We start from the raw sequence: 15577 nt of genomic DNA on the forward strand, positions 1-15577 counted from the left end.
CCCAATCCACATTGCACCAGTCCCCTACTGCTACCTCTGTGGGTGGTGAACCCACAGGAGGTCGGGCCCACGTCAGCTCTTCGGGCTGAGCCCGGCCGGGCCCCATGGGCAAAGGCCCGGCCACCAAGCGCTCGCATACGAGCCCCAACCCCGGGCCTGGCTCCAGGGTGGGGCCCCGGCTGCGTCATCCCGGGCGACGTCACGGTCCTCGGATTTTTCTCCATAGGGGTTTTGGTGAACTGCTCTTAGTCTGGCCTGTCACCTAGGACCTGTCTGCCTTGGGAAACCCTGACAGGGGCATAATGCCCCCGACAACATAGCTCCTAGGATCATTCAAGCACACAAACCCCTCCACCACAATAAGGTGGCAGTTCAAGGAGGGGATGGTTTTAGGTGAATTTTTAAAAATAAGTTCATGTCCCCATAAGCGTGGAATCACTCATATATATAAACAAGCACCTTGAAATGATGGCTCGCACTGTACAGTCCTCCGCTATCCCAGAATTCCGTTGTGTACCAGGTGACGTGTCTTCCCCAAGCGTTATTTTTATCATACCGGTTTTCCGGAAAGCCCCGCCTCTTCCGCTGGGTTTGACTGGCTTCTTGATTTTCCTATTCGCTAATCATTCTCAGAGCTCTCCAATCCTTGGTCTGGATAAGAGTACGACCCAATCAGAGTCATGGGGCGGGGATAGTCGGAATACAGGTAGGAGGAAAAAAAGTAAGGCAGGCAAGTGTCTGAACTAGAAAAGTGGGTTACGCAGGCAGGCAGGGGCACTCTGCTTTTAACGAGCCGATCACAGCAAATGAGCTGTTTCTGGTAGCGGCGCTGTGGTTTGGTTGAGTTGAGTTTTTGCAGGTAATACGCTGCTGAATGAAGTGTTAGCTCTTCGACGGAGGCATGATGGTGTTTTTGCGAGTCCGGCTGGTGGTGATGTCCGCCGTTCTGCTCCTCGTCCAGGACGCTTCGGCTTTCTATCTTCCGGGTTTGGCTCCGGTGAGCTTCTGTGAGAAACCGAAGGACGCTGCGAGGGAATGCCAGGTGAGCCGCTGTGGCCTGCTTAAGTGTCTGGGTTTAAATATTGTGACTAAATTAAATTAAATGCGTCTTTCATATCCGTTGAAACCTCTTTAGCCTTCTGTGACTAGCTTGCTAACTAGCTTGCTTGCTAACTAGCGCTATTACTAGCTAATAAGCTCGCAGTGTAAACATGGCGCTGATATAAATTCTTTAAATTCCTGCTATTAGTTTCATACCAACGCCGTTTACAAAATCCGGACGAGTCACAGAAAATAAAATGCTTTTATATATAATAGACTACAAAGTACGGATCTTTTATTCACGGATGTGACGTTTTCTGTGAAATATATATCAGTAGCCTAGTAAGTGAATAAAGTAAACATACTGTAAATACAGGGAAGATATATTTTAATGATGAACTAAGGCAGTCCAGACATTTTTAGTTGTTTTTTGTTGTTAATTTGTATTAAGAAGCTGAATATGGAGACTTTGGTTTAATTCCTTTCATATGTTTTCTGTGTTCTGTCCTAAAATTGCAATAAGATCCGGAAAAGTTGCAATGAAATGAACAGATCCTGTGTCTTCATATGCAACATTATTAGGCTTTCTTTCTTTCTTTCTTCGGCTTTTCCTCTGTTTTGTTTTGTTTTTTCTCTCCTGGGTTTGACGGTTGGTCGGTCGGTGTCCTGTCCGTGATTTCCGCTCGCTAATAACCGAAGGGTTCGGTGTCGGGGAGGTTTGTGTTTGCTCTCTGCGTTAGACAGAGCTCTGTCCCCGGTGCAATGCAACACTGCAATGTTCAAGTTTGGCGACTCGAACCTCGTGTCGATCTTCTTGCCGAACTTGTTTTCTACATCATTTTTTTGGTGAAACATGTCAACTTCAACTCCTTTTAGCAAAATTGGCATTTCAGAGTTCTGGATATGATGAGATGCAGTGTTTCTCCTGAGGTTGCTGGTTTTGGAGGGGGATGAGGATGGGCCCCTGCAGGACCCCTCTCTGCGGCTCCTGTGGCACAGCATTTGGACCTGAACAAACAGTCATGTTTGTCTTCACATTTATTTTAGAAAATTTTTTACAATATAATTGCACTCCTGGGTGTTTTTTTTTTTTTTTCAGGGGGCAGGGTCCTGTGAGGGGATCTTTCAGCGGGTGGCGGGTCCCGTTGGGAGAGGGGTGGGGTCCTTTCAGCGGGTGGCGGGTCCCGTTGGGAGAGGGGTGGGGTCCTTTCAGCGGGTGGCGGGTCCCGTTGGGAGAGGGGTGGGGTCCATTGGGAGAGGGGTGGGGTCCGTTCAGCGGGTGGCGGGTCCCGTTGGGAGAGGGGTGGGGTCCGTTCAGCGGGTGGCGGGTCCCGTTGGGAGAGGGGTGGGGTCCGTTCAGCGGGTGGCGGGCCCCGTTGGGAGAGGGGTGGGGTCCGTTCAGCGGGTGGCGGGCCCCGTTGGGAGAGGGGTGGGGTCCGTTCAGCGGGTGGCGGGCCCCGTTGGGAGAGGGGTGGGGTCCGTTCAGCGGGTGGCGGGCCCCGTTGGGAGAGGGGTGGGGTCCGTTCAGCGGGTGGCGGGCCCCGTTGGGAGAGGGGTGGGGTCCGTTCAGCGGGTGGCGGGCCCCGTTGGGAGAGGGGTGGGGTCCGTTCAGCGGGTGGCGGGCCCCGTTGGGAGAGGGGTGGGGTCCGTTCAGCGGGTGGCGGGCCCCGTTGGGAGAGGGGTGGGGTCCGTTCAGCGGGTGGCGGGCCCCGTTGGGAGAGGGGTGGGGTCCGTTCAGCGGGTGGCCGTTGAGTAACCGATGACCGTTTGACCGGTGGTTGACCGAATCAACGTCAACCGGTTAATTTTTTTTTTTGGTTGTCGGTTAAAAAAAAATCAATCGTTTTGAAGCTGCCGATTTTGGAGCGGAGAACCTGGAATTCTGTGTTGTAAACGCTTGGGGCATGCCATGCGGTGTAAGGACGACAGCTGACAAATCAGAAACACCCATTCAGTCATGTCCCGCCCCAGTTGAACACAGCTGCCACTCGGCGAGAGAAAAGTGTAGACACAGGCTTTTTAGCTTACAAATTACTATTCTGTTTTTTTTTAATTGTTAGTAGAAGGCACATGGAGTTTAGCCCTGCCTTGGCCAGTGCATTCTGAAAGTATGTTTCGGTCTGTAGCCAACAATGCATGGTATTGCAGATCATATCTCTCCACACAAACTAAAGGCGCAGATGCCGACTTTTTCACAGCTGAATCGCGCAGATCCGGTTTTTGGGGGGGGGGCGTTGGAGTGTCTGATTGTAATTTCAAGGTGGATTCTGTATTAAAATTACTAAATAGGCGGGTGCCGTTGCAGTCCATGGGGCGTGGGAGGAGGGCAGTGGATCGGGGGGCTGCGCGCGTTTGCGCAGAAGTTGCGCAATCAGTAGATCAGAAAGCTGCGCACATTTGCGCAGGCGTGCGCGGCTTTCTGATTTGCTGTTTTCTTCTCGTGCTTGTACTTCCTGTGTTTCGTGGACTGTGGCGGCATTTGCTTATATGCAGAATTTGCTTTGATGAAGTTGTGGTCGGACACTCCAGCGCCCCCCTTGGGAAAGGAAGGTCGGATCTGCGTGATTCAGCCGTGGAGAGGGCAGCATCCGCCAAAAGGCGTGCCGTTTGCATCCCTGTCAATTCTAGAATTTTAAACTCCTAGGTTAACCGACTTTAACCGGCTAATGAGGCTCAGTGGTCGGTCAAGATTTTTTTTTAGTTTTCGCCATCCCTAGTTGGGAGAGGGTTGGGGTCCTTTCAGCGGGTGGCGGGCCCCGTTGGGAGAGGGGTGGGGTCCTTTCAGTGGGTGGCGGGCCCCGTTGGGAGAGGGGTGGGGTCCTTTCAGTTGGGTTGGCTTCCTGGTGTGGAGGGGAACGCTGAGATGTTCCACATCTCTTATCGAAAAACTCGACTGCCGATTAGTTAGTATTGGCTCAACTTTATCTGGCATTTCTACCTCCATCATGTAGCTGCCATCGGGAGATAGCGTTGCCATGGAGACAGTCTTTGTGATGTGTCGTTGTTCTGTCAGCTTGTAGCAACGTTCATAAAATAAACCGTCCGTGATGCATCATCATGCGTATGAAATCTGTAACCACTCTGTAATATACTGAAACATCCGTGACCAATCTGTAAATTGCTAGCATCCGTTTTAAAATCTGTAACCATGCCGTATTTTGTATCCTTTTTTTTATGTTTCTGTAATCTGTGACCTATCCATATTATCAACCACCTCATCCCACTGGCTGTTTAACATCCCTATACGAGTCCAAAATGTTAATAAATTAATATGTACTAATGAATATTAGCTACAGCATTAGGCTTCAATAGAGAAACCTTTGGGGCTGTTGGTGTAACCGACTGATTTGTCTGTGGAGCGAGCTGTGTTCCACACGACTCCCTGTTACACTCGACATTACTGTAGATGTGTAAGGAGTCATGGAGTGATTCAGGACGCAGCCTTGATCCTGTGATGAGATACAGACAGTAGTAGTGCGACACTGATGGTTTCCTTGGTAGAGCTGTTTAGTAAAATCACTTGCAGGAACAAGGACAAAGCTTTCCTAGAAGAGTGGAGCTTATTATAACAGCATCGCGGAACTCAATCTGGAATGAGATGTTTAACAAACACACATGGGTGTGATGCTCAGCTGTCATCAAACTTATGGCTGTAGGGAGCGTATATCAACATCCAGGCTTTGAATCACGTCACTCACATAATGATTAACTATTCTTTAAGATGGTCTGTGTTTGCGTGTAAGATCTTTACCATAATCATCACCTCAAGCACTTTTTTTTTTTTTTTTTAATGACAGTGTGGAATCCGATCTGATACTTGTCCAGTGTCTGAGGCCAGTTTCTGATCAATGTGTCCTCATTAACCTTAAAGCAGATACGCAGAGCCTTTATTTTTAAATAAATTTCTGAGTGGATAGTATCTCCATCCTTGACTCTTGTATGCTGCATAAATGGGAATAAAAATGTATATATTTTTGAGAGTTAAAATCAACCGCAAAGTTGGCATTCGAGCTGAGCCAGCCAGCCCTGAGTGCTTGACGTCACTGCAGTAACCGGTTTTAAGGCCGAGGCCTTTTACAGCTATAGACCAAAGTCATATAGAAAAATTTATGGTGAAAGTAAGAAATACGGTTACCGACGTGCTCGACTAAGACTGATTTGACGTCATTGATTGTGGGTTGACTCTCATTAAAACAGGATAGGGTGTTATAACTTATGCGACATACATGTATATGCATGCATTTTCACTGATAAAACGTAAAAGGCTCATTAAATAATCAGATGAACTGAGACGATCACATTCTGAAGCAAATTAAATAATCTTTTACTAGAGCTGTAACAATACACCCAACTCACGATTCGATTCGTATCGCGATTTTTGACCCACGATTCGATACGCCCACAATTTTTTTTAATGTTTTTTTTAAAGTAGTAAATTTGACTTATTAACATTTACTTACTTACTTTAACTATTTAATAACAAATAATTCAGACCACTGCCGAGAATAAGTAATATGTATGCAAAAATGAACAAATGTATATCCAAAGATTGTTTTATTTCTCAAAATAATACTGTTGAGCCGGAAGCTTTGTTTTTTCCGGTTCTGAAAAAGTCATTTTTCCAAATCGTGTAAATCCGTTAAGATTTTTTTTGGGGGGGGTGGCTCTCTCACTGTCTCACTCTCATAGGGCCAATGATTTTCTGTGATCGCGGAAAACAGATGGAAATTACGGAATTTTTATGGTGAAACATTGCTCGCGTGTCAAAGCGTAACTGCTGCAGAAGGCTTCCGCCCAAGCAGACATGCTTTCAGTGTTGCCAGATATTGCTAACGTTTTCCACCCCAAAATATGTTCAAAACCAGCCAAAAAGCACCTAAACCCGCCCAATCTGGCAACACTGCATGCCTTTCCGGTCAAGTGATTGTGATTGGCTTGTGGCACACCTAGCCAGCCAATGAGCTACTTGTTTACAGATTCGCTCCCCGCGTCGCAACCAGAATGGCGACCGCTTAAAAGAAATGAATGCTCTGCCAGTGGCGAGTGTGGACGTTGCGTGACTCACAGAAGATTGTCGCAGGTCGGCGAAAAAACGACTTACTAATAGATATAAAAAAATAAAAGTAATTTAAGTAAGTTTAAAATGTAATTTAAATAAAAAGTAAAGTATTCATAAATTGAAGTTTGGAAGCGCCTCTGTTTTTGGGCTGAGGAGAAGTTTGAAAGGGTGTACCGTGATTCTGCCTTCTTGTATCGCAATACGGATCGTGGCTCTGCGTATCGCAATTTCGATACGCATATCGTTACAGCCCTATCTTTTACCGATAACTTAAATACACAATACAAGTTACATGTATTCATCTAAATTCAGGTAAACAACGAGTGTTGCTTTGTATCCAAATGAGAGTCGGCGCTTACCCATCTGCCTTCTCGCTTCTTGAAGGCCGATCTTGTGGCCGATTGCTTTGAAACAATCTGACTTTCAGTTGTTCGTTCAGTTCTCCATTCGTTCGCTTCTTCCACACAAGGGTAAGATTGCTACTGAGGCGAGCATATCCAGTTTAAAAATCAGACGGCTGGTCCACTCATTCTCCATTTTCTCCATACTGAGTACTCCGCCATTACTGCTCAGCTCAGGCAATTACTAAAACCCGGGACGGGATGTCACCGGTTTTAGCAACAACCTTCGGCTCACACTCCGGGAGAACTGGTGCAACTGAATTTACTTTCCTTTTCTTATAGTTTTCTTTTCCTTTCCTTTAATTGTTGGTACTGCACCCTCTTTCAATACGGGCTTAGCCAACGCTCCTCAACAGATCAGAGGTCTCGTACGAGTCTTCAGTAAAATGTGCAGAGCAAAGAAGAAACCACTTCGTAGCCGCCCAATGTGCCTGTGAACTTCTCGCAAAATGCGTCCAAATCTTTGCGGTTTGAACATTCTTGGCCCATGAATGCAACGTAAATCCACCTTCTGTCGTGTTGCTGCACCGGCCAGCAACACATCTACATGGCATGGCGATAAATTAGCTCAAAATGGAGGATCGGAGTTGCAGTCAGCTCTGTGTTTTAGTATAGCGGGAATGGCGACGAGACCGATAGACTTCTTGCTGTGATGTCACAGATGTCAAGGTCATTCAGTCAGACCACTACCTATATAAATCACTTTCAATTACTATATTAGATTTATTGTTAACGCTTAAAGGTCATGGGCAAGGGTCGGAGGTGGAGCGTAGAATATCAACTTTATTTTCTAGAAGAACGACCCAAAAAGCGAATTAAATCTTCCTGGGGTCTAATTTGCACCCTAAAATTGAATAAAACGGTTAAAATATACAGGTAGTCGTCGACTTACGACTTATGCGACTTACGACCGATCGACTTTACAACCGTCTGGTTATGACTGGCAAGTGTTTCCCAGCTGAGCTAGCTGAGCGTACAACAGTTTCCGCCCCAGCTCCCAGCAGCGCCTCTCGCCGTGTACAACAGTTTCCGCCCCAGCTCCAGGCACATGCGCAGTCTCCCTCGCGCTCCGTCATACAGTTTCCGCCCCAGCTCCAGGCACATGCGCAGTCTCCCTCGCGCTCCGTCATACAGTTTCCGCCCCAGCTCCAGGCACATGCGCAGTCTCCCTCGCGCACTCCGTCATACAGTTTCCGCCCCAGCTCCAGGCACATGCGCAGTCTCCCTCGCGCACTCCGTCATACAGTTTCCGCCCCAGCTCCAGGCACATGCGCAGTCTCCCTCGTGCACTCCGTCATACAGTTTCCGCCCCAGCTCCAGGCACATGCGCAGTCTCCCTCGCGCACTCCATCATACAGTTTCCGCCCCAGCTCCTGGCACATGCGCAGTCTCCCTCGCGCTCTGTCATACAGTTTCCGCCCCAGGTCCAGGCACATGCGCAGTCTCCCTCGTGCACTCCGTCATACAGTTTCCGCCCCAGCTCCAGGCACATGCGCAGTCTCCCTCGTGCACTCCGTCATACAGTTTCCGCCCCAGCTCCTGGCACATGCGCAGTCTCCCTCGCGCACTCCGTCATACAGTTTCCGCCCCAGCTCCAGGAACATGCGCAGTCTCCCTCGTGCACTCCGTCATACAGTTTCCGCCCCAGCTCCAGGCACATGCGCAGTCTCCCTCGTGCACTCCGTCATACAGTTTCCGCCCCAGCTCCAGGCACATGCGCAGTCTCCCTCGCGCACTCCGTCATACAGTTTCCGCCCCAGCTCCTGGCACATGCGCAGTCTCCCTCGCGCACTCCGTCATACAGTTTCCGCCCCAGCTCCAGGCACATGCGCAGTCTCCCTCGTGCACTCCGTCATACAGTTTCCGCCCCAGCTCCAGGCACATGCGCAGTCTCCCTCGCGCACTCCGTCATACAGTTTCCGCCCCAGCTCCCAGCAGCGCCTCTCGCCGCGTACAACAGTTTCCGCCCCAGCTCCAGGCACATGCGCAGTCTCCCTCGCGCTCCGTCATACAGTTTCCGCCCCAGCTCCAGGAACATGCGCAGTCTCCCTCGTGCACTCCGTCATACAGTTTCCGCCCCAGCTCCAGGCACATGCGCAGTCTCCCTCGCGCACTCCGTCATACAGTTTCCGCCCCAGCTCCAGGCACATGCGCAGTCTCCCTCGCGCACTCCGTCATACAGTTTCCGCCCCAGCTCCAGGCACATGCGCAGTCTCCCTCGCGCACTCCGTCATACAGTTTCCGCCCCAGGTCCAGGCACATGCGCAGTCTCCCTCGTGCACTCCGTCATACAGTTTCCGCCCCAGCTCCAGGCACATGCGCAGTCTCCCTCGCGCACTCCGTCATACAGTTTCCGCCCCAGCTCCAGGCACATGCGCAGTCTCCCTCGCGCACTCCGTCATACAGTTTCCGCCCCAGGTCCAGGCACATGCGCAGTCTCCCTCGTGCACTCCGTCATACAGTTTCCGCCCCAGCTCCAGGCACATGCGCAGTCTCCCTCGCGCACTCCGTCATACAGTTTCCGCCCCAGCTCCAGGCACATGCGCAGTCTCCCTCGCGCACTCCGTCATACAGTTTCCGCCCCAGCTCCAGGAACATGCGCAGTCTCCCTCGTGCACTCCGTCATACAGTTTCCGCCCCAGCTCCAGGCACATGCGCAGTCTCCCTCGCGCACTCCGTCATACAGTTTCCGCCCCAGCTCCAGGCACATGCGCAGTCTCCCTCGTGCACTCCGTCATACAGTTTCCGCCCCAGCTCCAGGCACATGCGCAGTCTCCCTCGCGCACTCCGTCATACAGTTTCCGCCCCAGCTCCCAGCAGCGCCTCTCGCCGCGTACAACAGTTTCCGCCCCAGCTCCAGGCACATGCGCAGTCTCCCTCGCGCTCCGTCATACAGTTTCCGCCCCAGCTCCAGGCACATGCGCAGTCTCCCTCGTGCACTCCGTCATACAGTTTCCGCCCCAGGTCCAGGCACATGCGCAGTCTCCCTCGCGCACTCCGTCATACAGTTTCCGCCCCAGCTCCAGGCACATGCGCAGTCTCCCTCGCGCACTCCGTCATACAGTTTCCGCCCCAGCTCCCAGCAGCGCCTCTCGCCGCGTACAACAGTTTCCGCCCCAGGTCCAGGCACATGCGCAGTCTCCCTCGCGCTCCGTCATACAGTTTCCGCCCCAGGTCCAGGCACATGCGCAGTCTCCCTCGCGCTCCGTCATACAGTTTCCGCCCCAGCTCCAGGCACATGCGCAGTCTCCCTCGCGCACTCCGTCATACAGTTTCCGCCCCAGCTCCAGGCACATGCGCAGTCTCCCTCGTGCACTCCGTCATACAGTTTCCGCCCCAGCTCCAGGCACATGCGCAGTCTCCCTCGTGCACTCCGTCATACAGTTTCCGCCCCAGCTCCAGGCACATGCGCAGTCTCCCTCGCGCACTCCGTCATACAGTTTCCGCCCCAGCTCCCAGCAGCGCCTCTCGCCGCGTACAACAGTTTCCGCCCCAGCTCCAGGCACATGCGCAGTCTCCCTCGCGCTCCGTCATACAGTTTCCGCCCCAGGTCCAGGCACATGCGCAGTCTCCCTCGCGCTCCGTCATACAGTTTCCGCCCCAGGTCCAGGCACATGCGCAGTCTCCCTCGCGCACTCCGTCATACAGTTTCCGCCCCAGCTCCCAGCAGCGCCTCTCGCCGCGTACAACAGTTTCCGCCCCAGCTCCAGGCACATGCGCAGTCTCCCTCGCGCTCCGTCATACAGTTTCCGCCCCAGCTCCAGGCACATGCGCAGTCTCCCTCGCGCTCCGTCATACAGTTTCCGCCCCAGGTCCAGGCACATGCGCAGTCTCCCTCGCGCTCCGTCATACAGTTTCCGCCCCAGCTCCAGGCACATGCGCAGTCTCCCTCGCGCTCCGTCATACAGTTTCCGCCCCAGCTCCAGGCACATGCGCAGTCTCCCTCGCGCACTCCGTCATACAGTTTCCGCCCCAGCTCCTGGTTTATGAAACGAGCAAATGCTCCCGCCAGCCCGAGCGCTGCAACAGCTGATGATGACGTAGACGACCCACAGCCAAGCACCAGTGATGCCAGCGGTCACTAAGTTTTGTATTTTGCTATGTTTTACATTTGTATTTTGGTATGTTTCAAACTAAAATGGTTTCTATTTTTCACACCTGTATTTCGTATTTTTTGTTTTGCGCATATTAAACGAATTGTACTGTACGCAGTGTAGGATGCAGTGTTTGACTTAAACCAAATAATGAGCCAAGGTAATGAAATAAGAAAATGCTGATAAAATAAGACTTTAAGAGGATTACATCATTTAACATGGGCCGACTTATGACCGGTCAGTCGTAACCAAATGCAGTCCTAAGTCGACGACTACCTGTATTGGTTTGCGCAAGTTCCGAAGGTTTGTTTACATCTCACTTAAGCCTAGGTCACAACCGGACATACAATTTTTTTTTTTTTGGCCGTGCGATTTTTGGCGTTTCCCATATCGCTGCGTTTTGTTTTTTTTTTTGTTCGTGGAGAAAGACGCACGTTGGCTGTAAGTTTGTCTTGCAACCTGAAAAAACGTAAGCACCCATAGAGTTTGTTTGACATGACGAAGAACCTCTGCGGCCGGTCTACGGCTCGAAAATCAGCACGTCACGCGCGCCCTCCGTGCGTTTCTTGCGTTTTTTGCACGCAGACTGGCCGTAGGAGCACGTACGGCCGGTTGTGACCTAGGCTTTTTTTTTTTTTTAAAAGACTTTTTTGGGGCTTTTTTCACCTTTATTGGATAGGACAGTGTAGAGACAGGAAATGAGCGGGAGAGAGAGACGGGGAGGGATCGGGAAATGACCTCGGGCTGGAATCAAACCCGGGTCCCCGGATTTATGGTATGGCGCCTTATCCACCTGAGCCACGACGCCCCCTGTGACCTAGGCTTTACGCACACTTTCACCGCCAGGGGACCATCGTCGTGACGTCATTTAAGCCAGACAAACTGGGAACGGTTCTGTGTTTACTTGCGAACCGAGCACACGTGTACGGACTTGGGTCGTGAGAGGTTGTGTAAAACTTCTTCCTGAACCGGTCCCGTTGTTAAAGTTCATCGCACAACAATAAGGCATGGTTTTTCTTTGGAAATTCCCGAACGCACGTCTGCGCTCAAGCCGAACGGCAATGCAAATAAACTGAAGTGGACTCAACTCGAGCAATTTGTTTGCCTTGAATGACGTCACGCACTGAGTGGTCACGAAAATCGCCGAGCAGAAATTTGCCGCGATCTGTGCTAACTTATTTTAATTTATTACTTATTAACAATAGTAGTTCTTGGGACCAGAAGAAAATTGCAGAGGGTTTTTTTTAACGTATAAAGTTTCGAATGTGTGTAACTTGAACACCTTTGCCTATGAGCTTTAAAACTATTCCTGTGCCATTCTTGAAGTCTCAAGGCATTTATGAACAAAAAGTGAGGCCATGGTTCTGCGTACATGCTTTAACTCTTGACCCCTTAAAGCAGTTGCTACAGCCACACTTGTATGTGTATATACTGTTCACCCTGAGAACGTATTTACAAGAAAAAAAGTCTAAAGACAAGCTTTTGTTCATATCAGTTTTCCCCTTCATTATGTTGAAACAGTCATGACACATCATACATTTTTGAAAAGAGGGCGTGACACAGAATACAAAAATCACTCAAGTTATGTTTCAACATTCACCAACTCGCAGGTAGTGTCTGAAAGGTGAGTAATACCTGTGTGAAAACCGGTCTTCACACTTTACATGAATTAATGTCAAATGGCGTACAGTAAATGATTACTGCAACCTTACAAAGATGCTTTATGTAACGCTGTTCGATTATCTTTTCGGAATTCATACGTTTTATCATAAATATTCACCTGGGATGCCTGTAAAGGGTAAAATACGCATGTAGAGGCGAATTCAGAGTCGTCATTATGGTGCGTACGCGCCAGTGTCGTATGTCGTCATTTTGGGATATACACGGGGTCGTCATTAAGGGGTAAAGAGTTAAAGCACCTTAAGCTGGCTTTTGAGACGAAATTATGGGACAGACACTAATGCTGTGTTCACACTTATACCGGTACGAAAGTGGTATAACTGTATCGATACAAAGTATACCGGTACAGTTTAGTGCATCTGTCCACACTAGCGAGAAACGTTTGTGGTTTTCTTTCACGGAAGTTGAAATGCGTGTGCGCGAAATGTTTCCGTGGTTACCGAGTAACTTTCTTCCGAGAATATGGCGGATGAAACAACGTGTGCGCGCTTTTTGTCGTCAATGTACAGTCTGTATTTCTGGTGGTCATTTATTCAGTCGAATCGTATAAAACGCGCGACGCAGTTGAGAAAGAAACAAAGAAAATGAATCTCCCCTTCTTTGCTCCATGTAGCTCCACGGTCGTTTCGTTTGCGTATGCGCGTTATATTTGTATCGATACAGAACAGCTTCATCTGTCCACACTACAGCGAAGCACTACAGTACCGATACTGTACCGGTACGAAACCCATACATTTGTGGGTTTCGTACCAATACAGTTATACCGCTACAGTACCGGTATAGACCCTTTTCAGTCACGTGACCTTCGTAAACGCAACCACCATTTTGGACATGTAGCGGACTTCGGCTCAAATTGGTTTGAATGCGAGGAAGGCAACAAACGGAGAACATACAAGAAAAAGGAGCGAGATGCAGAAAATACCTTCGCTATCCAGCGACGTAGAGCATTTACAGGGCGAGCAGAGGGAGAAATAACAGTAACGACACATTAGCAACGCCGTACAGAAATAACGGTTTATGGCACAGACCCTTTCGGTTCTCGCTCATCTAGCTGCTACAATGACTGCTTAGACTGCAACAATAATACCTAACACACATTTAAGTATCCGTCGTAAAGACGTGAAACTCATCGAGTGACGAGTGTGTTCATTGATAAGCTAACACAATCTAAAAGTAGACATACCATCACACTGCCCTGGCGCTGTGTACAGTTTGCCTTCTACGGTTTGTGCACTCGCTATTTGCCATTACTTTCTCCAACCGTTGTTACAGATTACAGGGAACGGCCTGGATTTAAGAGACAAATACATGTTCCTCTTATTTTGAACACTTATTTGTAGGCAGTGCTTAATTTGTAAAGTGGGAGGTCCCGGAGCGCAGAGAATGAGCGGCTCTGGTGCGGAAAAAAAAGAGGGGGGCGCGGCGCTGCGCTTCTGGGCATGTTTTGTAATAACACTGCAAATTAAGTTCATCTGCAGATATTTTGTGGATGTCGTTTCATGAGAGAAATCACCAAGACAGATATCAAAATCAGACATTAACATTAAATAAACTTGCATTTTTTTATTTAATTATTTGTTTGTTTGTTTTTTGTTACATAGTCAAAAGAGGTGTCGGATCACCGGATCCAGTGTAAATAGCTGCCGGAGCCAACGCCCGAGGTTCCGGAGCGCGCTCCGGCTTGCTCCCCCTCAAATTAAGCGCTGTTTGTAGGACACTGCCTCTGATCTGTCCTACAGTCTACCAACAGCAAAGGAACACAACGCTAGCTAATGTCGTTAGCTAATAGCTACTACAGAAGAACAAAGAGGTTACAATGGGTTATTTTAGCCTATTTGGTTACACACTCGCCGCCACAGAATGTTAACAGCAATGTAATGCCTTTTCTGGCTAATTTTATTCGTCTTACCTCCAACAAAGTGGTCACTACACAAGCGTTGGTATGCCGCTATCCATCTTCTCCGTCAGTCAGCAACTACCGGGATCCGATAAAATGATAACCCTTGCCTTGTTTGTTGATGGTTACTACATCCAGGTGCACAACAATATAGTGGCATGATGGAAGTCTTGCTGAAAATAAACACTTTCTTTGCTGCCGTTCCTCAATGCTGGCTGTGGTAAACTACTGGTAGTACACGTCCAAAATGGCGGCCGCGTTTGTCGTGACGTCACGTGAAAAGGGTCCATAGTCGCTAGTGTGGACAGGGTAAAATACAGTAGAGACAATGACAAAATGTAAACTAAGTGCTCAGGGTTTATATTTAAAACAAATTAATGAAATGATGTGGGTCAGCACAGAGCGGAGTTACTCTTGCCACTCTGAAGTCGATTGTTTTCCAATAACTGTGCTTCTCGGAGTGTTTTATTTTATTTTATTATACCAATAATTTGCCAACAGTGACCACTTTTTATATTAAAGTCTGTCATGCTTTTATCAGTCTAGTTACGTTTAACAAGTTCCTGTTATCACAGGTTATAGCAGCTGTAGCTCTTTCCTTCACCAGCCTCTATTTTGTCTCCTCCAAATGCAGTCGGTCATGTTACCAAGGAACAAAGTCCGATGTCCTCGGTCTCGGAGCATTTCCTGTCTTGGAAAACCTAACGCTATGGCTTTACTCTTTCAAAAAAAAAAAACCCTCCTCACAGAGCTCTTTGCTATGACTGCTGAAACATTTAGTTCCTCTTATTCCATCTTATCAGTACTATTAATGATAGTTTGTGATCTTTGTCTTGCTGTCGGTGCCTCTGTGGATTTTACTGTGTATAAGCTGACGTTTTTTTTTTCCCCCCATTTTGCAGGACAAAATCGAGCTCTTTGTGAATCGACTGGATTCGGTGGAGTCAGTTTTGCCGTATGAATACAGAGTGTGAGTAGATTTGAAAAATAACCCCTTCATTGTGACACTTTGCTTCAGTATGTGGTATGACTTGCATGAGATGCTTGTAAAGGGATTCTGTTTTATCTTTTGAACATCATTGTGGCAGTCCTCAACCCCGTCACAGTCAAGCAGTGTGTGCGAGTGACAGGAGTTCCTCGTTCGTTTAGCTGGAGCAGTTTGGCAGGTTTTTCCGGTGTCCAATTTGATCCGTCACCTCAACTGTGAAGCTTTTAAAGCACCAGAGAGCAAACATTAAGGAGTGGTGCAGGGCTGTGAAAAATCCGCGGAATTCCGTGAATTTGGCCGCCAAAAATCTCATTTTAGTAAATCATCTAATTTTGCAATAAAAATTGGGGGGGGGGGTAGGTTTCTTTTGCAACAATGACAGACCGGTTTATGGCATTTGCGCCATGCTTACAAACC

General features: G+C 49.0%; 1 protein-coding gene across 1 annotated transcript in view; it reads left to right on the forward strand.

Moving 5' to 3' along the window:
• Positions 1–724: 724 nt before the first annotated feature.
• tm9sf2 (transmembrane 9 superfamily member 2) overlaps positions 725–15577 on the forward strand; it is a 64979-nt gene continuing 50126 nt past the window's right edge. Inside the window, exons 1-2 of the mRNA XM_060898941.1 lie at positions 725–1042; positions 15075–15142. Of these exons, the coding sequence (XP_060754924.1) occupies positions 902–1042; positions 15075–15142 (209 nt within the window). The 5' untranslated portion in view covers positions 725–901. The remainder of the gene's footprint in view (positions 1043–15074; positions 15143–15577) is intronic.

Source organism: Neoarius graeffei, chromosome 18 (genome assembly GCF_027579695.1).
Source record: "Neoarius graeffei isolate fNeoGra1 chromosome 18, fNeoGra1.pri, whole genome shotgun sequence".
Lineage (NCBI taxonomy): Eukaryota > Metazoa > Chordata > Actinopteri > Siluriformes > Ariidae > Neoarius > Neoarius graeffei.